The sequence below is a fragment of the Semicossyphus pulcher genome, unplaced genomic scaffold (assembly GCF_022749685.1).
Source record: "Semicossyphus pulcher isolate SPU_LCO1_2020_fin unplaced genomic scaffold, fSemPul1.0.p SCAF_18, whole genome shotgun sequence".
Taxonomy (NCBI): domain Eukaryota; kingdom Metazoa; phylum Chordata; class Actinopteri; order Labriformes; family Labridae; genus Semicossyphus; species Semicossyphus pulcher.
The window spans coordinates 2,727,212-2,752,585 of NW_027211691.1; the positions used below are offsets into that span (position 1 = coordinate 2,727,212).

General features: G+C 44.5%; 1 protein-coding gene across 1 annotated transcript; it reads left to right on the forward strand.

The window, feature by feature from the left end:
• Positions 1–22,308: 22,308 nt before the first annotated feature.
• Positions 22,309–24,943, forward strand: fzd8a (frizzled class receptor 8a). The gene has a single exon (XM_069667157.1). It carries the CDS (start codon positions 22,689–22,691, stop codon positions 24,432–24,434), a length of 1,746 nt encoding a protein of 581 aa, XP_069523258.1. The 5' UTR covers positions 22,309–22,688; the 3' UTR covers positions 24,435–24,943.
• Positions 24,944–25,374: the final 431 nt, after the last annotated feature.

The following is a 25,374-nucleotide window of genomic DNA, read 5'->3' on the forward strand; positions in this document are numbered from 1 at the left end:
CACCATGGCAGGAAACTTTGGCCTCCACCGCGGAGGGAGAATGTCTTATCCCGATAATTACATTGGGATATAGAGATTGCGTTGCCACGGGGCTGAAATTCTCCCATTGCTAAAACTTCTTCAGCTCGATGAGCCCGGCGAGGCGGCTACAGTCAGACTGTTTGATCCTCGTAAAATGGGAGAAAATCAAGCAGAGCCATGAAGTGTTGAAATCCATTCAAGCTTTCATCGCTGGGGGAACATGTGTACATACCAATGCAAAGAAGACACTGCTTTAAATTAACTTAAGGCTAAAATCACCGACATGACTGAGAAGGAAGGAGATCTCTGGCTTCTGTCAAAGGAAGGAAATGGACTCAACTTTGAAAGAAAAACTTCATTCTGAGGCTGAATGAATTTATCTTGTAAGAAGAAGGTATTATAAACAAATCGGCAACTCTACATGGTCAGCTCGTCCCCTGCTGTGTGAAGTGAGATGCGGGATGTGTGATTTGTTCACACTGAGCTGCAACATTAGCACGACAATGGCTCGCCTCTGCGGTGTCAAATGAAGCACTTCGTTAGCTCTGCTGCTAATCATTTGTTTGCACTGGGAGTCAAACAATCAGCAGCCATGATGAGCTAAAGCTGCTTGTCTCACTGTAAGGCAATTAGTGAAATCAACTTACCCTGATGTTGTTATTTTTTAAAAACCCAAAGAATTGTTAACAGTTGAGTTGCATTGTGGGTAAAGTTGGTGCAGATGTTAAACAAGTAAAAATGTGTGGAATGAAACAGACATTTTCTCTGCTTCATCAGAATCAGTTTTTATTCTTCAAAACTAAACTGTCCATCGTGAGTCTGTCGGTGTGAAGACGAGCACTGATTAATGAAGGGATGAAGCAACAGTTCTCCACACTGAAGCTACCCCCCAGAGAAATGTAGCAAGCTAAGCAACACGGTAAAGCAGCTGCTATTTTCATTACGTGCTATTATTATAGTATTTTTATTTGGACTGCTCTTTACTAAAATGATTAGCTACAGCTACATACAAGCAAATACTTTTTTGTTGCCTTATGGCATAATGTAATGTGTGTAGTTGATCAAGTAGCTCCATTTACCCCACAGCAATTGGGTCATATTTTCCCATCGCCACCATTAAACCATCCAACCTTTGTTGAAATGATTTATCTGGTTTTAAACGTTGCTCAATCACCAACAGCAACATTTTCGACCCAGATAGTTTGTTTTTACATATTTGTCGTTTAACTGATTTACTAAAATGTTTCTTTGCCATCCAAAAAAGTACGAACGGCACTTTTTGAAGCGCTGTTACTGCCCATGTGTACTGCTTATGTGACTTTAGCAAAGAAGTGCTACAGCTAAATGCTAACACCAGCCTGCTAACGTCCTCACACTAAGAATTACATTTTTAATTCTAATGATAAGATACACCCTTTTTCTCACATGAATATAACTGATACATGAATTGATGCGTTATAGTCAATTTAATTAATATAAAGCGACCTGTTATATAAGCTACATTACTGCCTTTATTTCTGCACCTTTTGCACTCTGCTCCATGACACTATAATCTGTCTTATGTTCTGTTGTTGTTTATTTTGTTTTTATTTAGATCTGTTCACCTAAATAAAGTCGTTTAATGTTTATGTTACCTGCACGTACTGTATGTCTATTTCTGTGTCTGTACACTGAGATCATGTGAGAACTTACCTGACCAATAAAGTTGATTCAAATGCCAAAATACAGATTGGTTAACCATGTTCACTGTCTTAGTTTTGTGTGCAAGCATGCCATTCGGGACATTAGGGACAGCAGAGGATGTACTTCCATCATCAAGTCCATCCTCACCTGCTCCGTCACCGTATGGTACGCTGCCGCCACTGCCAAGGACAAGGGCAGGCTGCAGCGTATCAGCCGCTCTGCAGAGAGGGTGATTGGCTACAATCTGCCATCTCTCGAGAATCTGGACACCTCCAGGACCCTGAGGCATACAGGTAAGATTGTGCCCTCTAACCCTGGACACAGTCTCTTTGAGACCAACCCCTCCATCGGGACCAAAACCTCCCGACGCAGGAACAGTTTCTTCCCCTCTGCTGCCAGCCTCACCTACAAGGCCCCGACCTGATTCTGATTCGTTGATGAGCACTGAACACAAAGTGCAGATGAGGCCAATGGGTATTTGTCATAAAGTAAAGTATTGGACAGTTTAAAAAGTCTGACCTCAGAGATCATCAATCCATCCTTACATCGTATTAGAGACATGAATGTTCGATCCAGTAGGTGTGGGTTAAACCGACCAAACACTTCCATCCCTTATAATTAAAGGTGTTCAGATTAGAGCATCTTTAAACTGCGTGTATGCAGCCGATTTACTGTGAAACAACTCGGTGCCATTTACTTGCTTATAATCCTTCCCATGGCGTTCCTGTTTGTCCCACATGACCGTGCCTGTATTTTAGCCAGAGGCCACGGCTCGTTTTCCTGACATTTCTGTTCCACTGTGGAGGTGAAGATGTCACAATCTGGCTAAATGAATTTTAAATGTGCTTGTCAACAGGCTCTTGTCTGGTTTAGCATTTCAGTCTCCTTCATCATTCTGTCCACTTCCCAGTTACGAGAAGCTCTTCAACCACAAACTTTTGGTTCCTAATGTTATTCACAGTTTGATTACTAACAGTGAGGTCATCATGATGTCTGCTCCGGCTTCTCGTTAGGCCTCAGAGTAAACACAGCATCTGTTTGCCACCCGGCCCTGTGGTCACCCGTGACGCGGCTGCCTAATGAGGCATGGAGGCCGGGTTGTAGGTTATGGGAAAATGGGCCGTGGTCAGACCATGGAACTGTGGACAAACAGGAGGACACATACAACAGGTGAGACCTGATACCGGCCCTATTCTCTCTAAAGAAGCCCAGGAGAGGGGACACTGCAGAGGCCTGAAACCGGACCGTCTCTGACCCTGATGTCACTTTACTTAAACGTTCAAGTTACCTTCACTTCCTCTGTAAACCTCGAGCCGCTGTGGAATGATCTAACCCAAACCATTACTTCCTTCTGTGTATCTTTTGGTTTCCTGCGAGGGAGGCTTGCTATTTCCCTTCCTGTCATGCCTCACTTTCCCGTATAAACACCCAGGAGGAGGGAAAGAAAATATTACAGCTTTAAAGGCAGTTAATATTCATTCACTTAAACTACATCTTCTGTCAGTTTGTGCTCTGCACTGCAGCTCTGGATCCCTGCCTCGGTGTCAGATTAGCAGCGAGTTGTTCATGAATATACAGCTGGTTACCCTCATTTCGTAACATCAGTGTGTGTTTGGCTTAGAGCCAGTACAGTAGGGGTAAATAGAGTAAATACAGACAGGCCTTGCAGATGCTAATGTACTTAGCGTTAGCGGTAAACAAAATGAGATTACCGGGGAGGGAAGGCAAACTCCGAATTTGATTTACTCAGGCTTAGCGTAAACAGCTTGTCAAACTCTGCTCTGCTGCTCGGAGAAGCTGCAGAATGTGTATTTGACTAACAAGCACTGTAAGTGTTTCTTGCTATTCAGAAAATTACCCAGCCGATTGTCGCTGTAATTGGACGTGACTGAAAAGAGAATATGTCGGTGCATCTCCCCGAAATATTGTTTTTCTCTCCTTTAAGTTGTTTTTTTAGTGACGGAGGATTACGAGCTGGGGATCAATCTGCTCACTTCTAGAATAATGGAATATGAATCTGCATAATGCAAACAGATAAACAAGTTTACAGCAGGGAGGGAGATCACCTAAATGTAAGTTAGTGTGTCCACGTGTCTGCGACATTAACATAATCCACATTTTAATCCAGAGGCGGTGGCGCAGGCCTCTCCCATAACGAGCCAGATAACAAGACAGCGCTCCTTATGGGAATAAAACTCGGCTAAATGAGATGGAACCAGGCTTAGTGCTCTTATTATGTGATAAATAGGATTTTCCAACTTAGAATTTTCTGGCATTTTTTTTTCTCCACACTCCAAGTTCTGATGACTACAGCAGTCATATTATTTCTCCCTCCCGCCGCGAGGAGAAAGTTTTCAGTGTCTCCACACACAAAAAAAGGCAGGCTAATTGCATGTCAATAATTCAATGCTTAATTTTAATGACCAGGAGAGTTCATTTATTCTCCGTCTAGGCTGCCTGACGATGTGATTAATAGGGATGAAAGATAAAGCTCGCAGAGGGGAAGGGGGAGGGAGAGGGAGAGAGAGGAGAGGGGAGAAAAAGGAGAGGGGATAGATAATGTAAGGATTCTTCTATTCTCTTCCTTCCTCCATCCTTCCCACATGGCAGAAAGGTCTCGCAGACTCCTGAGTCGACAGTTTGGAGGAGCGTGTGGGCTGCTGGGGCACATACCGAGCAGGAGGAGGAGGAGGAGGAGGAGGAGGAGGGAGAAAGTGTCTCCGGGTGCACTTGACGTGTCTGAGAGCAGCCAGGAAATGCTCCGCATTAATGCACCTTTACTGGTTCTTAACTGGTTACGTTTGATTGACAGGCATGGTATGGAGTCAGAGGTGTGAAAAAATAATACATCTATTAAAGATTAACAAAATAATTATGGCTGATATAAACAGGAATAAGTTAAAGAATAAATAAGAAGAGATATTAAAGCATTTTCTTTTACTTTCATATTTCTTAAGTTTATTTTAATATATGTTTATTTTTGGGGGTCGGAAAATACACATTTATTTATATATATATATATTTATTTAATAAATATAACATTAATGTTTATAAAATGTTTTTTTCTGGATATTTCTTATTTATTTTCTATATATAAAAAAACAAGGAAAAAAAGACCAATTTACATAAAGGAATTGAATAAATATGGTATATATATATTTTAAAATACATTACTATTCTCAAAAGTCAAGACACATAAATTAATCTATTTTTTCCTACTTTTTTAAACCATTTTTAACCATTTATTTAAATGAAATTTCAACTTTTTTAATTATAATTTATTTATTTATTCTGTTATATATTTTTATTTATATTTCCACATATATTTCCCTTATGTACAAATATATTTTTTCAGATTTATCATCTTTAACAACACCCCCATGACTCCATGCAAAAGGGCCAACAAGGAAACATAGCTCAAAGTTTTGTTTAGTTTCAGTCAGGAGGTCCGCTGTTGATGCAGGCGGCGACCTTTGTTTGAGCTTTAGATATTCCTCGCACATTATTATTAATTTAGCAGTAAACATTAAGAAGTAGAAGCCCCCCCCCCCCTCAGGTGTCTCCCCCCTCAGGTTTCTCCCCCAGCCGGATTGGAGGGAGATAAAGGCATCACAGACCACTCCTCACAATGGAAGCACTTCCTCCAGGCCTAATGGCCTCTGAGCCGCAGCTTTTGTCCCCTGATTAGCCGACCTATTCAGGGCTCAGCCCCCTAATTGCGTAGCCTGTTTAGCTACCCAGCATTACAGTAAGAATTAATGAGACACAATTACTGCACCCAGGAAATCTCCCGTCCCAGCGACCACTCCGATCTGCAGAGAACCCGCCGAATAAAACCTCCTTGAGTCTACAATTCAACCTACTGTCAGAAAAAAAGTGGAGCACAAGGTTTTCTCCCCCTCGCAGGAGAAAAAATACATGTATTTATTCGAAGCTATCTCATAATTAGGCCCTAGAGTGAATGAGTGAGTGAGGGAGAGCAGAGGAGGAGAGGGGAGGAAGAGAGGAGAGGAGAGGGGGTGGGGGAGGGAGAGAAAGCTGCATTCAATAGCAAAAAGGCCCACAGATACAAAAGGCGGAAGAATGACAGGCACAAGAGTGAAACCTGCTCGGAGAGATGAGGAGGAGGGAGACGGAAGGATGGGTGAGAGGGGGAGGGGAAGGAAGAGGGAGAGGCAGATTCAAACCTAAAGTTTGGTTGCTGATAAATATCGCTGCGGCTCTTAGGGAGAGTGGGGAGGCAGGCCGAGGTGAGCCCGGTGTATGCTCACGCTGCACAGTGACAAGGTGGGACAGCGGGCTCCACATGCGAGCAGGTTGTTATTGCCTGGGTTCAATGCAGGATTTGTGGGCACAAACAAGGACGAGACCTTTCTAGAGAAACACACCAGTAGCAGAAGTTCTGCTTTAAAAGTTTTCTATAGACGGGAAATCTCACCGCATACAAAAGTCCCAACTAGGAAGTTTTGTTTTGTTACAGTCAGGAAATCCACTGTTGATGAAGCAGCTGTTGTTTGTGCTGAGAGCTGAAGGTATTCCACGCACATTGTTATGAATTGAGCAGTAGACGTCTCACATTTTACACACTTCTGAGACACACACGTTTACTTTTTTCCTCTGACGTCATGCACATCGTATAAACATCAGGAAACTGACAAATTGTTACCCTTGTGCAGCAACTGACATGGCAACGGATAATGAAAATCCAGAGGGGCATTGGACAATATTTTCGGGTAAAACTACATATTTAATAACCCGTCAGTAACTGTTAGATTACTGCTAATGTTAGCATGCTACCACTTGCTAGCTCACATTACCGTTCATTTGTGGCGGCGTGTCCTCCAAGATGGCGGTATGTCCCAACGCAGTGGCTTTGCGCTCCCCAGAGGGCCTTTCCCGCCCGCACCTCCAGGTTTTAGTAACACTCGACCTTTCTTTTAAGTCAGGGTTAAAACACTCGAGGGGTTCTTTTGGAAGAAAAGAAAACCTATACAACTTTTAAACAGATAAAACTGAGAAGAGAGTTAACAAAATGTTAACCTTTTTATAGCCATGCTTAAGTCATCAAGCCATGAGTCATGCAAGTAACTTTAATACACAAAAATAACCCTTTAAATCCACCCTTTATGAATTCAAAACAAACTAAAAGTCCAAAACTAATGAAATCAATTTAAATAAACAACACTTCATCTGATATAAGCTGTGTCCCAATCCAGGGGCTGCAGCCTTCGAAGGCTGTATTTGAAGGCCAGTTTTGTCACAGCAGGACGTCCCAGACTGTCCCAATTCAAAGGCTCCTTCAGATGCGGCCGGGAGTACACTTTAAATGTCAAAGTTTTTGGTTTCAAATCAATCGAATAGCTGCCTTACACATGTTTAAGGAAACGAAAGGGCCCTTGAAACAATTTATCGTTAAAATAATGGGTTAACTTACCCGGCGTTAGTTATGCTACCTAGTTAGCCCGCTAGCTACCTGTTGCTAGGCGACATGAGCACGATTTGGTGACGCAAGGGTCAACCAGACCGTCTCATTTCAGTTCGACTGCTATGGTCTACGCAGACTATGAATGGAGCATCCTCCGTGGACCGCCTCCTTTGAAGGCCGCAGCGCGTGAATTGGGACACAGCTATAGTCTTAAGTCCTTTTAAATCCCGAGAGCAGACAAGAAATCTACCGGTGCCGCCGTCCGTTTGTCCCAACAAAAAATAAATAAACCCCACTTCAGTTAATTACGAAAACCAAAAATATTCCAACAAAAAGGCGATCGATCGCTACTGGAATACCAGGAAAAAAATACACAAAAAGGCAGAGATCTCAAGCTGATCGAGGAGGAGGAATAATCCACTGTGATGGTTCCGTCTTTGTTGGTTGCCCTCTGATTCTTTCCTTTCAAATACACCACATCCTGCCTAAATAACTTCGGCCATAGTCACATAATTAATAACCATAAATGCCATACACACACATACCATTATATCACAGTGGAATATTTAAGTTTCACAGCATTAAAGGCATTAAAAACTATAATCTATGTCTTTGATTTGAGACCTTGCACTCCCCAGACCTGGCATAATCTGATTTGACACTCATATTATAGGTGGGAATGTCACACTTTTATCCCTAGAGCCATAGCAACACTTAATCAGTCCTTAAATGCCCCCCATAACTGCCTACTCTAAGCTTTATTTTTGCAAATTTTGCACGTTGGACTCATTACCTCGTTGTTGTGTTGTTTAAATGTGTCTTACTTATTTTATTTTATCGTTGCATTGATGGCGAGTTGCACAATCAATTTCGTTGTACCTGGTGCAATGACAATAAAGGTATTTTATTCTCTTTGTGTTACACATCACGACAGAAAAGGCCTTACAGTGGTTTAATGCTAACGTTAGCTGATTTCTAGCTAATGAGTTTTCTAATGTGTTCTTTTAAAAAATGTGGGTGCAGCGCAGAAATACACTTCTTGTACAACTGCTTCAGTAGAAATTAAAAACTAACATGATTCCTGAGCAAGTGACCCGGGCTAAGAGGTTTATGATGCTTAATTTCCACCCACAGAGCGTTGAAGCTAGCTTGCTGTCTTGTGCAATCTTGCTAACGTTTTAGAATAAGCCTGGGACAAATAAGACTATTTCTATTTCATTATGCCCTGTGTGGAAATGTTTACACTCCATTTGACCTGCTGACACTGGCAGGAGTTTTGTAATACTTAACATTCATGCTGTTTGAGGTGAGGAGAAAATCCAGTAACAGGCACACAAATCCAGAGAGAGCATGCTAACAGAAGACCCTCAGCCGGCCCTGGTGGGGTTGGAGACTTGGACCTTCTTGTTGTGAGACAGCCGTGTGTATGCTGACCTCTGTTATCACCAGCTCTGCAAATATTCACTATCTGCTGTATCTGCTGCAGCTTTTCAGTTCTTAAACAAGAGTGGACCAGTTAGCAGGACGGGCTGAAAGGTTGAAACTCTCCTGCTGCAGTTAACGTGGACGTCTCCGTCACTCATCAACGGTCCGTCTGCAGCGCTTTGCAGCAGAGGAACTAATCAAACACAAAGCGTATTGATTGTTCGCACAGGAGTCGTGTGGTCCGCACATGCAGTTGGGAGTGAGCGAGTGTGTGCAGAGAGCTTTTCAAGTCCTCTTATGTGGTTTGTAAGTTCTGAATTTGCCAAAGATTAGCCTCCATAAAGAGGATTACCACTTTTGTACGGAATATTTTCAACACTGGCGTAGTCATTTCAGGAATGTTCTGTGGGGCTTTTAGAGCTGGTGTTTACTCACCTGTCAGTCCGTTTTCCCTTTTCTTTTACTGATTGAAACAACACACACACACACACACACACGGAGCACTGACTGAGTCTGGTGCCGTTGACTGTGCAAACGCAGGTACATTAGCCTCAGTGTTATCTGCACTGGGAGCCTGTCTGTCTCCGGCTCGCTCAGAGAGGTTTACCTGAATGGCCTTTGTTTCCCGCTGACCCCCCCTTAGAGCAGGTCGCAGCCTGAAGCTATTCCACCCTGGACGCGACCCTCCTCAAGTTTCCAGCCTCTCAGAAAAATAGAAAAAAAGAGGAGCAGGCGGGAGGGAGGGGAGCGACAGGGAGATGTAAAAAGAGAGGTCAGAGGCTCAGGTGAGCTTAGCGTGTAGCCTGTCAATCAGACATCATACAGCGTAGCTCAGGGGAGGCTCTCCCTTCCACTTCACTGCCCCCCTCCTCGACCTCTGCTGCTCCGTTCACCTTTATATGTCTTTCACGGCACATTAAAAAACACTCAGCGTGCTTCACATTCTGGTTCGCAATATGCAGATATTTTAAGTTATATAGTACAATTTTCATGCAGCTGTTGCATCCAAGTTGGGTATCTGTTTTCAACATGCCCATTACAAATAAATACAGCATGTATTTTTAGTCCTGTGACAACGTTAAAGCACGCTATGTTGTCTTTTAGCAACAGTAAATAAGACCGTAGAGGTAAATGCTAGCTTATCACACTAACCAAGCTAATAAGGGTAAAAACTCAACGGTCACGACCCTCATGTTTATCCTCCCTGATTTCACAATTAGCGCAGCAGCCGGCCCTGCACACTTGCATTGTCTGGAGATGCCAATCTTAATGGTGTCATTGGCTGATAAAGACGTCGGCAGTCTATACGAGGGCAGATAACATCAGCAGCGTGAGAGTCGGAGCATTATTATTACGCCGTGCCTTACCTGCCTGATGCAATCAGGGAAAATAAAACAAAGTGGACTCAAAGGAGCTCAGTCAAGCCTGCTAACCTCATTTCAGCAACAAGATTATTTCAATTGATCCAATTACCGTGTGCTGGAGCGGAGGCCCCCGAAACGTTCGAGGTGGAAGAGAGTGTCAGGAGTTAGCTTTTATCTCTCAGTGTTGTTGCACATTTAGATCAGGAGAGGATGGAAAGGTATAAGAGTGAAATCAGACAGAAACAACACCACATCAACAGGATGCACTTCCTGTGGTCAGAGGGAATCAGAACGTCAAAGCCCCGAGGACGTTTGAGTTTACATCACAAATGATTCTGTCATTAAAAAAATACCATGTGGATGGTCTCCACCAGTTATTGTCCGCATCACTGATTATTTCAGGTCTGCTGCGTTACGAAATGATGTCTGTGCCCTCAGAGAAACAATCAGTCAAACAGAGGCCTTTTCTCTTTGACGTCATGCTCATGCTGTTCTACTGCAGGTTGCAAGTCGTGTCAACATGGGGAATCTGACAAATCTTTAACATTTCACTGCTTCTTGATTGATCCATAACTGTACAGACAATGGGAAGAGGAAAATCAGAGGTACATACGACTGTTTTTCAAGACAAATAGACATATTTGATGACCCATTAGGTACCGTCAGACAACAGCCAGTAGCTGTGTTTACATGGAGCCTAATATTCAGATTATAACTAGTTTAAAAGCACAAACTGGATGCAAATGCGCCATATAAACACCTCCATTAGAATAAAAAGGCCCAAACCGATTGAGATGTTACTCGGTTGCAGAGGGGCGGTTTAAACCTTTTCATAAACCGATCAAATGAAAAATTGAAATGTGAATAATTTGACCTGATTACGTCCTGACTGCGTTCTTCTGCGCTAAATGCGTGATGATGTACGGCGCCATCCAAGTTAAACTGGACGACCTCAGAGAGCATATTTTAATTCAAACAATAAGAGAAGGCAAGACGGAAGACGTGTCAGAAACATTGAACTTTTCTGTTTGCGTTTCCCACACATAAGGGCTTTTTACACCGCCAGTTCAAGGCGGGATTATTACGCCTCTGTTACGTTCCGTCTTCTATGTAGACCGCACAGAGGCGGGATAGTGGGGCGAAGTCGTTCAGCCTCTGAGTCGGCATCGGAGGTAGTAACAGAGGCGAAACAACGTCTGTGTAAACTGCAGAGCCGGCAGGGTGGAACAGCGCCGTGTGTGTGTATTTGAAGAATGACAAAGGTGGCATGAGGACGGAGCTTCGTTACGGCGCTGAGCCATGCCACTGGGCTTATGCCACTATTTTTAAAGCTTTTAAGTGCAGCTGTGTAGTTACACACCCACCAAAGCAATTGCATGATGTGCGCATGCCACGCTGTTGTTCCGATTAAATGCGTCGGCGCGTAAACACCAGATCATAATAGATCACACCCCACGTAAACAGTTGACCCTGAATCTTCAATAGGAATTATTTCGATCAGACTTACACAAAAGGGTGCATGTAAACCAAGCTGCTGTTAGCATCCAACCACTTCCCAGCTAGCATAACCTTTAGCTGGGAAATTAGGCTTTTCCTATTGTATTCTGCAACACTATCAAACAGTGATGTTAGGTAGGAAGTGGATGGATGTTAATGGGAGCTAATGGGCTGTCCGACATGTTGTTTAACTTGTAATGTGGCCCCAGGTCCCTCTGGAATGTCACCATCTATTGTCTTTTGAGTTGCTAATGAACAGGGAAGCAGGGATACGACTTGTCTGACCAAGTAGTTTTGGTGCTAATACATAATAAAACTGCTGGAAGGTTTAGGCACAAAAACTAATCGGTTACTTTTCGGAAAAGGTCATGGTTTGGGCTAAAATAAGTCAACGCTGACTTCTGGTTTCACACAGGACAGACAGCGGCCATCTTGGTGAGAGGGAAAGAGCTGTCGGACAGAAAGTCCACAAGGCTGCCAAGAGCTGTCTTTTGTTTTTGCGGGCCCAAATAAACTTTCAATTGAATTACTTCAGTCGTTTCTGACAGACACACAAAAAAGGAAACATCTCTGTAACGGTTGTTTGTATTATAATTTTGTAGCTGTTTAACAAACTGCCATGAGACTGGATTGGGCACATCAAGGTAAATGTATAGAAGACACGTCTGACACCTGGGGGCGGGGGCGTGAAGCAGGTAACAGATAAGGTCATCAGTGCCCCACTATCTCAGTAACACACACACATTACCACAAACACACACTCACCCAGGAGTCTCATTAGCTCGTCACTGCTGTTTGCCAAAGAGCTTTAAACAATATTTTGTATCCCAGGAACTGCTCCTGAAATCAAGTTTGTCACAGTCGTGTATTTAAACCCAGTGTGAAGGCTAGATTAATACTGTAAATAACGCCTGTGTTTACATAAATCAACATGTTTTAATCAGACTGCTAATGAGCATTACAGGATGCTCAGGGTAGCTCACGAGGGACGTCTTCAGCCTCTGATGTGCTCAGTGAGAGCCATCGAGGGTTTGATCGGAGCTCGCCAAGAACGAGACGTGAAATCCACAAGGTCGTTTTGTGTTTTACACATCTGCTACCTCTCTGCGTCTCCGTCTCTCACCCTCTGGATATGGTTTCCCACTTTCCTACCTTGTCGTTTTCTGCCTCGCCTTCTGTCTGGCGGTCATCCTTGCCCTCGCCATCTGTTTCACAGTACGCCACACACGGAGACGGAGGAGGGAGACGCTGCTAAAGAGAGGAAAGAAAACATGAAGGCTACTGTACTTGCTTACAGTGACATTTTTAAAAATCTCATGGTCATGGAGGTCACGTTCTCAGGCTATTTACACAGAGATATCGATCAATCTATGACAGCCTTCTGATAGGAGTTTATCCATAGCACAAAGATGTCTAATTCTTGATAATCTTAGACTAACTGGAACGATTTAGGACCTCAATTTTGACAGTTAAAGTTATTATTTGACATTTAGGGACATGTGCTTTTTAGCTCAAGAGGCCACTACTTTCAAATCTGTCAGTTAAATATGGAGTTACAGAAAACAGCCTGTTAGCACAGCTTAGCATCATGACTAGAAGTGCTGGGATATAGCTAGCCTAGCTCTGGTCAAAGGTGAGATAGCCTGCAAGTTCGACGTAAAGTTTGAAGATGACAAATTGAGGTATTCTTTGGAGAAAAGCCACGCTAGCTGTCCCCATTTCCAGGCTTTATGCCAAGCTAAGCTAACTTGCTAACTTGCCAGCTTTAGCTTTGTGTTCAACAGACAGACATTAAAGTTATTTCAATCTTGTTACAACTCTTTGCAAGAAAGGGGAATAGCATATTGATGTCACTTTGACATGGAGAACAAATGAGCTCCAGCTTTAAACTGCTAAACTCCATTCACTAAAGAAAGTTAGTACCGGGTGGATGATGTTGTAGAAGTATCAAGGAACGTGGTAGGTAGGCAGACATCTTGTTTTTTTCCAGAGTTGAGCATACATTGACCTTCATTATCTGTGAAAATTAATCAAATTAGTTTCATTAATGAATCAAACAAACAACAGGCAACTAAATATGGCCGCACATCTTTCCTGCAGGAGCAAAACCAAACTGGCTTTACAGGGCAATTCAATTCAATTTCAATTAAATACAGACTGCTGCAGACAGTACTATAACGCAGCAGGTTGACGTCTACATTATCCTTAATACAAACAAATCTAATCACATTCTTACTTAAAAAAAGCTCATTAACTCTTCTAAGTAGCTCTGTAGCAGGTAGGTGTTTTAGCAGAATACTCCAGGAGGCAAGAAATAAACAAAAGGAAACACGCTCCAGAAAAGAAAACCCCTCCACTTGGTTTGATCCGGGGATTTCAGCGATGACATCACCTACACCATAAAACCAGGAAGTGCTGGGCCGACCCCTCCCTAGAAGAAGTCCTGTATGGTGGTTCTGAGCAAATAACAATCAATAGTGAGTATAAACAAAGAACAAACAATCCCAGTGTTTAAACCTGTAACTTAATTAAAGCTAAATGAAGCTAATTTGCTCAAACCTTCTACAGTGGTGTGATATAAACTTAAGCATAATGTAAACACAAGCAAACCAAAGATAGGAAGTGACTTCATGTTACAACACCAATGCTAAATTATAGCAAGATGAACACATGTGGTGTTACATGTAAAATGAACATATAAAGGAAGAGGTCTCACTTTGTCACATACATTCATATATTGTTTTTTTGTTTAATTTGATGATGAGTCTTACACTTATCTGATGAAACCAGAACCTGTTATAACCTGCGTTATAAGTTTAGCTAGTTGCTGATTTACTGATTAACTTGCTGAGCAACCTGCTGGCTAGCTGGACCAGCTGCCTGTTTATCTGCATTAGCTGGTTTGCTAACATGTGAGGCTAAGTGTGGCTAATGAGTTAGCATGTGGGCCTGCTACAGGACTTGTAGCAAAAATAATGACTGCAATTATACATAGAGGTCTGAAAACTAACCTAATTACACCCAGTCCGGAGCATTACGCATGTCTGTTACCTTCTGTGGTCCTATGTTGTGTTTTTTGATATAGATTCAGATCCTGTGTTATGCTTTATTGTCCCTGGGATTTAATTTCAGTCTGTACACATAGAGATAGCTATGATTAAGGCAAATTATGAGATAGCTATGATTAAGGCAAATAGACAGTAGACAAATAGATAACTTGGACTTACAGCCAGAGGGGAGGAGGGGGAAGCATGGGTTGAGGGGGTTGCAGGGGTCATGTGCTGTTAATCAATGCTCAGCAGGTGGTGGCAAGGCCAATGAGGCCTGTCAGGTTTGGAGGGGAGAGACTGAAGAAGCAGGAGGACGGGTTTGACTGAGGGAGGCTCACGTTTCCGGACAGCAGCGAGGCAGCGTTAATATTTCTATTACTGTATCACTTTATTTTTGTTCACTGTATATGCCATTATCCACGTGAGCAGGATTTATGTAGGTTTTGGAGGACTTTAATTGTTCCTATACAGCACACTGCAAACTGACTGTTTCGTGTCAACTACCCTCTGGATCAGACTGTTAGCATTGGTTCTGCGACCTGAGAGAACTACAAATATCTCACATTGCCAAGTTAAATCCAGGATCTGTTCTATACTCAAGTAGTGAAGAGCTTTTAATTGCATAAGAACCTTAAGACCACTTCAGATCAATGATTCGCAATGAGACTGGATGCAACCGCCAAAATACTCCCCTGACATCTGATCGTAAACGTTCTAAAACTGGGCCTTTCACATCAAAGCAACGGAACACGCACAGACGCAGCTGACCGTCTCCATAGCAACAACGCACTGACATACCCCACTACTTCTGCGTTAATACTGTAACGTTAGTATTAGGCCCAGGTTACATGGATTAACTAGCTTTCTTTCTGTTATCGTTATAAAAAGAAGTGGATGACAGTGTCAGTGACATGCTCACAATGTTCGCTGTAACATTGATTAATAAATGTTGAAGACAGAGAGTTTGGAAAGAGAGGATCTGGAGCCGTCTTTGGCTACTGCAGCGCCAGAGGCAGGGTGCCTACGCCAATTTATGCTGTTTTTTGATTGGCTGAAGTGAAACAGGTACATCATTCGGTTCTAAAACTGCATTTGGCAACGGCTTCAGACGCTCTGCAGCTAACCAGTTATCACCACTGCAATTTTCTCTGCAACATTCTAAAACTGTTTTGTTGCATTGCGAATCATTGATCTGAACTGGGCTTTAGGGTGGATTCCAGTAATAGTCAAGTCCTCAAAACATACATTAATTGGTGTTAAGTGACCATGGTATGCACCTAAAGGTATCCTCCTCTCCAATTTGGGCGGTTCTAGCCACACTCAGTCTTTTAATTCCTAATATCGAGCACCTTGTAGGGCATTAATGCTTATCTGAATCACAGCATCTCCAGCTTATTGAGAGTCAGAGATGGATTCTACAGCTTGCACCTGACTAGAACAAAATCTCCCAACAAGAAATACCAGATGTCTGTGAAACCTGCAGATTATGAGTTTGAGAAAGCTGCATACCAATTCTTCCATCACGTATTTAAAAAAAGCAGAAAGAGTATGAAACAGAACTGAACACATCCCAGAAGATCTAGCTGACAAAGCAAGATCTGAACACTGGGTTTTTAGCTTATAGCAGTTGACATGAAGGGACATCAGGTTAAAGGTGCGCAGGTAGAGGTGGATCAGGATGCATTCAAAGACTGCATGAATAGTAATGAGATGAGTTAATTGGCAGGATTCTGCTGTCTCTTTCCTCCCTGTAGAAATGAACGTGACCCCTCTGCAGTCTGGTCAGGATCCCACCGCTCTGTGCTACAGCAGCGAGAGGCGTCGGAGCATGAAAATGAAATCATTACAACCTTCAGGATCCAAAGACAAGTGTTCCACCCCATGTGTTGGAACCAGATGGTAAGTCTACCTGCTCAAGTGAAGTCCATGTGTCGTTCCAGGCACGCAGGCCTCATCTCCGGTTACACGCAGGGGTTAAAAAAATCTGCTCCTGCTATTATACGGGCGTGTGTGTGTGTGTGTGTGTGTGTGTTTCCTGAGTTGGTGGATTCTCCGTGGGCTCGCTTACCTTTCTGCACAGAGAGAACAAGTTACGTGCTGTTTTACAAGAGGGGAGATAAATCTGACGGGAGTGTCAAGTAGCAGGCGGCACAGCAGCCAAAAGCAGACCTCTGCTGGCCGGCCAGATTCTTGTGGCATCGGATGGCTGAAAACTCCAAACAATCACTTGATAACACACACGCACGCACGCACACGCACACACACACACTCGGTTGGCTCAGGGACGGAAGCCAACAACAGTCAGTTCCTTGGCTGCAGGAGGACGGTACAGATTCTCCTCATGGATGTTGTTTTTTAATTAGCTGTGGAAGTGAAAAGTGGATCTGCTCTCCTCCAGATTCGAGGTGTAACTCAGCCGACAGATGTTTGTGACACATTAGGATTTGCTTCAATCAGTGTCAGTTGTTTGTTTATGGGAAAATAAGAGAGGCCAGTCTAAAAGAAAATGTATCATGGCATTAAAGGGACTTTGACATTAGCAGTAAAGGACTGTTTCATCCAGATAACAGTCACATGGACCAAATGTGATTGGTCATGCTATCTATGCTAGTGTGTAGCTAGCTGCTTCAGCCTGTTGACTACTTACTGACTACTACTTTTACTGACTCTGGACTCACGAGTCCGCCTCTCCACTAACTCGTTCACTGAGTCACCCCTCCTACCCGCTACTAGCCACTGCAAACTTCGAATTTGAGGCGAGACCACCGTATAAGCCTCGCCCTGTGAGAAGAACAACCACTTTGGCGCTTGTTTCAACTCAATACTCGCTCCGACAGTCTGCCGCCCAGAGCTCGCGCCCTGCCCTGAGCTGAAGGTCTGACTCGAGTTGCTCGAATCACTCACTCACTCAGTATCCGGTCTCCCTACACGGCACGGCACAAATAGCACTTTTTCCACACACAATCCTTGGAAAAAGAGCGTCACAAACCTTGACATGACTCGCTTTACGATCAGAAATTGATCAATTAGGTCCAAAAACAACCAGAAGGTCTAGAAGAGCTGCATGATTCAATTTAATCTCCATTAATGTTAGCCGAGTGCTAAACTAGAAGTTAGCTCGTTAAGGCGACAGAAGTCTCTAGTGCACATGCTCTATGGGTGCTTAGGCCGGTGGGGGATTCAAGCTCTGGGTAACTGACTCAAGTGTTTTAAAACCTGCAAAGTTGAGTTAATAGAAAGATTCGAACATCCCATCTCTGCGATGAAGCTACAACTCGAATGTGTTTGACAGTCTTAATGTCAGTAGGCGTATTGTGTGTGCACATCTGCATGGCAGTAACTTTCAATCGATCACCATTGATTGAAATGCACAAAAGAATCCTTTAAACCCGTGGTTCTCAACTGGTGGGTCGGGACCCAAAAAAGGGTCGCAGAGCTGTTTTCAGTGGGTCGCGGATGTTTGCTGTGCTTGAAAAAAAGTGTTGTGGCCAAAAGTCTATGCTGTGCTTTTATTTTGAAGGACATGTGTTTCCTATGACGCGTGTGCAGTAGGAGTGAAGTTTATTCACACTCCATGTATCCTCTGATTGGGTCATCCCAGCTACAGTTACATTTACATTCTTGAAACTTGATGAGCCCGACAGTAGTCGCATTTATGTTTCACCTTTTTAGTTTCTGTTGGAGAAAAGGTGCTAACTGATTGAACTGTAGAGGAAATATTTTCCTCGTATGACCACCTGGTCATTTTGCTTGACACAATACTGTTGTGTTTTGTGATATTAATATACTGTGATGTTTCGTTCCATCTCAGGTCCAAGCTGCACCATTTTTCATGAAATAGAATTGAGTGGTTAAAATATGTCAGAAATTTGGGGTCTTGATTTGTCATCGAGGAGGTGGTGGGGGGTTCTGAGGCTAGACCAGCTGAGAACCACTGCTTTAAAAGCCAACACATCACCTTAGAAAACGCCATCACCAACTAGCGCGCAACAGGGCACACATCGCTAGGTGTAGGCTATGTCTTTCTGAAGGGTTACAAATATCCAAGTCTACAAAGATCTGTGCTATGCTCGAGGATTTCTAGCTTTTTTATAAGCCACATATTGTGCAGCTTTAAAGGATAATATGTCATCCAGAAGACATAAAATGTGTGGTTACCGTGTCCTTATGTAATAGCTGTAGACCATTAGTATAGAACCATTTCCAGACCTGTTACAAGTAATAAACCTTCTATAAAAAGTTATTGGTTTGGAACTTTAACAGTGGTGTTCACAGCATTTAAAGTTCACCTTTACGTCTCTTTCAGTGTCTGTGTCCTTGTTATTCTGCTTATCCAGAGAGCTTGCTGTGTAATGTTTTCATTTGGACTTTTGGTGCAATAGGAAGTATTCAAAGTAAAGGTCAGTGGTTTGGAGGAAGAACTCCTAAAGATAAGTATCTTAAAATTAAACTAAATATATCCCATAATATCCACAATAAGTAAATGAAAACAGCTTAGAGCTGCTGCGAGACACGACTTGATTCTCCCACTCTGTGTGTGTTTGCATGTAGAAAGCAAAACACACACACAGGTCCTTCCTGGTCTGACAAAGAGGGGCAGTGGCTGTAAGGAAGGATTTACGGGGGCCGCCTGTCCTCCCAGCAGTAGGCTGATTGGAGGGGCTGGCTGTGTTTGTTAAGGTAATGGGCCCTAGGTGAGCTAATTCACAGGGTACACGCTCCATGCTCTGTCACCTCAGGAGTACCCGGGTGGAGGAGGAGGTAACCAGTGGGGGCTGGGGCTCGAGGGGGGGTTCCAGCTCTCCCTAAAATCCCCTCAGCCTTGCTCCTTCTCCTCCAGCTCCACCTGAAAGTGATTACCAGGCCAGCCGTGAGCAAACAAGCCCCATATGGAGAGTGTATAGTGGGGCTGAGGCTGGAGCCTGGGGAGCCCTCCTCCACCTCTTTGGAGAGAAGAGGCCTGAGCAAACACAGCTAATGAAGTCTTAACAAGCAGCCCCGGGTTAGCGCGAGCCCGCTAAATGCCACCGAGGCTCTTGGAATTGTGTCCAGCAGATTGGCTAAATCTCCTCCAAGCTTTCCTTTACAAGATAAAGTAGCATTAGCATATCTCCGTCTCGCCATCGCAGAGGTAAGTCCGGGATCTGGCAGGCGGTCACACTCGATGGGGCTTCCTTTTCTTCAGCGGGAGCACTTGATTCTGACGGACAGAATGGGGCTTTAAACTGAACACTTTAACTTTGAATCCTGATGTAACTCTGGATTTTATTCATGGCTCTCGGAGTGTTTCTTTAAGGCGGCGAGATATTTTCTCACAGCGTGCAGCTCTGCGTTGAGAGGATTTCCTCTGAGTGAATCATTCTCAGACTGGACGCCCGCTCTGCTCCCTCCATCACCCTCCCACACAGTGACCACCACCTTACCCTCACTCCCTACTTTTAATGTCCTCCCTATTTCACACACCTCAGACACCAGGGTTTATTATTAAGGAAACATCCCACCAGCCATCGTGTGCACACTCACTCACATAACTCCACCGCTCCGGCTAGACCAACTCTTGTTTCCTAATCAAAAGCAAACAGCCATTAACAGAGCTCCTTCCTTGTTATCTCACAGCGGCGACTCTCTCAATCAGTCTGATGCTCGGCTCACTCTGGGTGAGTTTATCCGTTCAGTGGGTCGAGGCTGCCTCACATGATAAAGACCTGGCTCCGTTCCAAACACAATACCACTAAACTTAAACTCCAGCAGCACCACGCCCGGCTCCTGCACACTGAGTGTGTGTGCGCGTGTGTGTGTGCGTGCGTGTGTGTGTGTGTGTGTGTGTGTGTGTGTGTGTATGTGTGTGTGTGCGTTCAGCGCAGGACAAAATGTCTATTCACAAACATCCCTGTTGGTGGTAAAATGAATATCGAGTTTCAAACAGATGTGCTGATCACATGGCTGCTTCTGTGACCTCCTTCTAACAGAAGGTTTTGTGAGTTTACTGAGAGTTGAGGTCGAGGAAGAAATCTTATTTAGGCAACTAAAGCTGCTGTTACATAAAACAGAACAATAAAATAGCCCATCATTGGTGGAAGAGTGACATTCATGTCAGCTTCTGTTTTATTAACATGTCCATCAGTCATCTAGAAAGTAGCCCAGACACAGTCCAGCTTTGGATATCGCACAGTGCAGGGTCACAGTTAGCCGAGTAACTTCTAATGACCAACACATAGGACTAATGTCTTGCCTGGACATGTCTTTATACATGACAAACAGGGCTCCTATACATTAGAGAAGAGTACTTTCAGTCGTTAACAACTCAAAAAACGTTCATTAACTATTCAAGTGCTGCGATGTCTTTCTTGGTACGCCTTTAATGTCCGTCCAGACCGTAGGACAACTGAACGCTCTGTCAGATAGCTTTCAGAATAAAAGGAAGAGAAGTCAGAAGTTAATACAAATGTTTAACAGTCACATTTTGTAAATTATCTTAATTACCGAAGAAAAATGATGTGCAACATAAAAGGTAACAAAAATAAGTCGCGATCGCAGACGAAATGTCAAAATAAATCTATGTATTTTAATGTAGTTAAACTACCAGCTACTTCAAACTCTACATACTGATTTGAAGTATAAATTTAGGCTGCTGTAAGTGTTGCAATGAGTCTTATTTTAAAGTTTATCGTCTTCTTTTTATGTGAAATGTAATCTGTGAAGTTACTGTGCTTGTTAGAGAAATATAGAGTAGTAAAAAGGACATTATTTCCCTGTGAATGTGGTGACGTAGAAGTTTAAAGTCCATAAAATAGACATTTAAGTGAAGTAAGTACCTCACAAACACACTAAAGTATCTATTAGTTCTTCAGTAAATGTCCATCACAGCTAATATCTCTGCAAACACATGAAATCCGGTTGTTCTGCAAAATGCCACACACTCGTTTTAAACGTGTGCAGTAATCCAGTAACAGAGGAGATAAGGATGTCATGACTTTAACAAAGACACACTGTGCATACAGAAGTTTCCAGGATAATATCAGACATGAAAAACACAATTTAGCACCATAAGATTCGTGTCAGACAGCCGCAGAGCTCCTCGCACTCTCTCTCTGTTTCTGCTGCTCGCTCTTTGCCTCGCGCAATTACGCCTCCCGCGGAGCTCTATGCAAGCGTTAAACGAAACATTAGCACCTCATTTAAAAAATAAAACAGCTTTTCACAAGGACAGACAGCTCCCCGGGAAGTCTTATCATGCGCAAATTAGCCAATTTACCAAACTGGCCTCTCTCTCACACTCAGAGAAACAATCATCAGGAGCTGTGGACTCACATCCTGCATGTTACTGTTATTGTTGTAACACTATCAAAGATGATGTGTGAAAGGAAGTTACAACAGTTCAGCCACAGAGGCGGATTATTAAAGTAGTGCGTTAATATTCTCCTAAGATCCAACATGTGGAGCTCCATGGCGTCTTTTAATGACTTTATTGTCTTTAAATTTAAAGTTCAGTGATATGAAGCTGTAATGGGGGCGTTTATTAAGGTAGTTTATTTCACAGCAGCTGTGGATCTGGACTTAAACCATCATTAACTTATAATTAAGTCATCAGTGGCTGTTTGATTTGTGCTTAGTGAAATTATGCTCCAGCATCCTGCACTCCGGCGCCTCACACAGTGGCTAAACCTGTATGATTATAAGCCACAACAAAACATGTAGGTAAAACAGTTGATTGACTGCTGGGAAGCACCGCCCCCGCCGCTCTGTGATTGGAGGAGCCGCGCCGGGGGTGTCGCCTGCATGGCTCTTGTATATATCGGCACCGCGTCGTCTCCAATCCGTTGATTTGTATGGGAACCGGGACTGAGGTGGGACGAGCCGACTGAATGTAGCCGCTGTGTTTGGAGAAAGAAACGAGGCCCACATTCTGATTTTTGTAGCGATCGCACAGCAGCACCTGTTTTATTTTTCAGTGTGTGTGAGGATACTGGGGGCTTCTCCAGGAGAAGGTGGACTCTCCTCTCAGCCATCTTGCCTGCTGCTCGCCGCCCTGAAGGCTGTGTTCTCTCCTCCTCCTCAGCTGAAAGTAAACACGGCTTGCACATTGCTTGCAACTCCGTGCAAGATCCCAACAGAAGCGAGATGGGCTCGCTGCGCGACATCTAACCGGAGCGGAGGAGAACGCAGAGGATTTATTTCTGTTGGAAGCAGAGCAGCTGAGGGGGGACACGACGCGCCGGAGAGATGGACCTGTTTGGGATTTACCTGCTCCTCTCTCTCGCTCTCCTGCCCCGATCCAGCTGCACTACGGCCAAGGAGATCACCTGCCAGGAGATCGCCGTGCCGCTGTGTCGGGGGATCGGCTACAACTACACATACATGCCCAACCAGTTTAATCACGACACGCAGGACGAGGCGGGACTGGAGGTGCACCAGTTCTGGCCTCTGGTTGAGATCCAGTGCTCTCCGGACCTGAAGTTCTTCCTGTGCAGCATGTACACCCCGATCTGCCTGGAGGACTATAAGAAACCTCTCCCGCCGTGCCGGAGCGTGTGTGAGCGCGCCCGGGCCGGCTGCGCGCCTCTCATGAGGCAGTACGGCTTCCCCTGGCCGGACAGGATGAAGTGTGACCTGCTGCCTGTGCAGGGCAACCCCGACACCCTGTGTATGGACTACAACAGAACCGACTCCACCACAGTGTCCCCTGTCCTCTCCAAACCCACCAACCACCCCGGGAAGGGTTACAGTCCTCCTAAAAATAAGCCGAGCCGACCCGTCGCGCCTGGGAAATACAAGCCGCCTGCTGCGCCCTGTGAGCCGGGGTGCAAGTGTCTGGAGCCCATGGTGCCTGTGAACACGGACCGACACCCGCTCTACAACCGCGTCAAGACCGGTCAGATCACAAACTGCGCCATGCCGTGCCACAACCCCTATTTTACGCACGACGAGCGAGCTTTCACCGCCTTTTGGATCGGACTTTGGTCTGTTTTGTGCTTCGTGTCAACTTTTGCCACCGTCGCAACTTTCCTCATCGACATGGAGCGCTTCAAGTACCCAGAGAGACCCATCATCTTCCTCTCTGCCTGCTACATGTTCGTGTCCATCGGCTACATCGTGAGGCTGATCGCCGGACATGAGAAGGTGGCGTGTAACCGGGAGTTCGACCTGGAGCACATCCACTACGAGACCACCGGCCCCGCGCTCTGCACCGTGGTCTTCCTGCTCATCTACTTCTTCGGCATGGCCAGCTCCATCTGGTGGGTCATCCTGTCGCTGACCTGGTTCCTCGCGGCCGGGATGAAGTGGGGCAACGAGGCCATCGCCAGCTACTCTCAGTACTTCCACCTGGCCGCCTGGCTCATCCCCAGCGTGAAGTCCATCGCGGTGCTGGCGCTGAGCTCCGTGGACGGGGACTCTGTGGCTGGGATCTGCTACGTGGGGAACCAGAACTTGGACAACTTGCGGGGCTTTGTTTTGGCCCCTTTGGTGATTTATTTATTCATAGGCACTATGTTCCTGCTGGCCGGATTTGTGTCCCTGTTCCGGATCCGCAGCGTCATCAAACAGGGGGGCACCAAAACGGACAAACTGGAGAAGCTGATGATCAGAATCGGCATCTTCACGGTGCTCTACACCGTCCCAGCAACAATCATTGTCGCCTGTTACTTTTACGAGCAGCACAACAGGCAGAGCTGGGAGATCACGCACAACTGCTCCAACTGCCTGTTGGAGCGGGACCGCAGGAGCCCGGACTATGCCGTTTTTATGCTCAAGTACTTTATGTGCCTTCTGGTGGGCATCACGTCCGGAGTGTGGATCTGGTCCGGGAAAACTTTGGACTCATGGAGGACTTTTTGCACGCGCTGCTGCTGGGGGAGTAAGGGCACGAGCGGCTCCATGTACAGTGACGTGAGCACCGGACTGACGTGGAGGTCAGGCACAGCCAGCTCCGTGTCCTGCCCCAAGCAGATGCCATTGTCCCAGGTTTGAATGCGAGAAAAAGCAGCTTATGTGGACTGCTAATTGTTTGGGAGATAACCCATCACTCCCTGTCTTAAGCAATTTGCATTGTAATGAACTGCTGCTGAGGTGTCCCCCCTTTACTCCCCCCAAACTCACCTCTGCAGGGAGAGCTGGCTGAAACAATGTACCTGGCATTCACACACCTCCCTGTTTTAATGTAGTAGAGGTACACACACAACCTGGGCATTACCTGCTGTAGGCAGAGACACAGTTTGGGTCCTAACTAGCTTCATACAAAGAGTTTTTATTGCCTACAACGTGCCAGAGAACATTGTAACTCAATCACATCAAAGATGGTTTAAATTAAGCCTTAAAGCGCCCAAGTATTTTACGGGTCTTCGTTGTTTTTGTAATTTCAAATGTATTTATATAAAGTTATGTAAAGTCTTGTATATTTGTGTATAAAAGAAAACTTTATAAGCTAAGCTGTAAATTTGTACAAAGTGTAGATGTCTCTTTTTGTGAGAAAAAGCAAATACGACCTTTATTTTGACAATAAAACATTTGATAAATCTGAACTCTCTCTCTGTTGCAGTGTTTTCCCCGAGCATGGCTCCGTGGGGCAGATTTTTGTGGTGCTCAGGAGGGCAGAAACAGCCGCTTTAGAGTCCCGGCTGCAGAAAGGAAGCCCTTTTAACCATCAGAGACCGGTAATTAGAGGCAGGGGTTGAGTTGGAGCATCTCCATAATTGTTAAAGTCCTCTTCACATGCCTGCCGAAGCCCGCTTTCTTAATTTAGTAAAAAGAGGGAGTGTTTGAATGGGGGGGGGGGGGGGTATAAATGCAGGGAACAGACCCTTTTCATCTGCACAAACTTTGATCTTTCTTTTTAGCAGCCCAGAAGAAAGGTGGTGTGTATTAGGAGTGTCTGTCTGATGTGCCAAGGTTCCCCCTAAATGTCCCCATT

What these genes read in the sequence shown, in the direction of transcription:
- fzd8a (XM_069667157.1), top strand. Translation starts at nt 22,689, where the DNA reads ATGGACCTGTTTGGGATTTACCTGCTCCTCTCTCTCGCTCTCCTGCCC.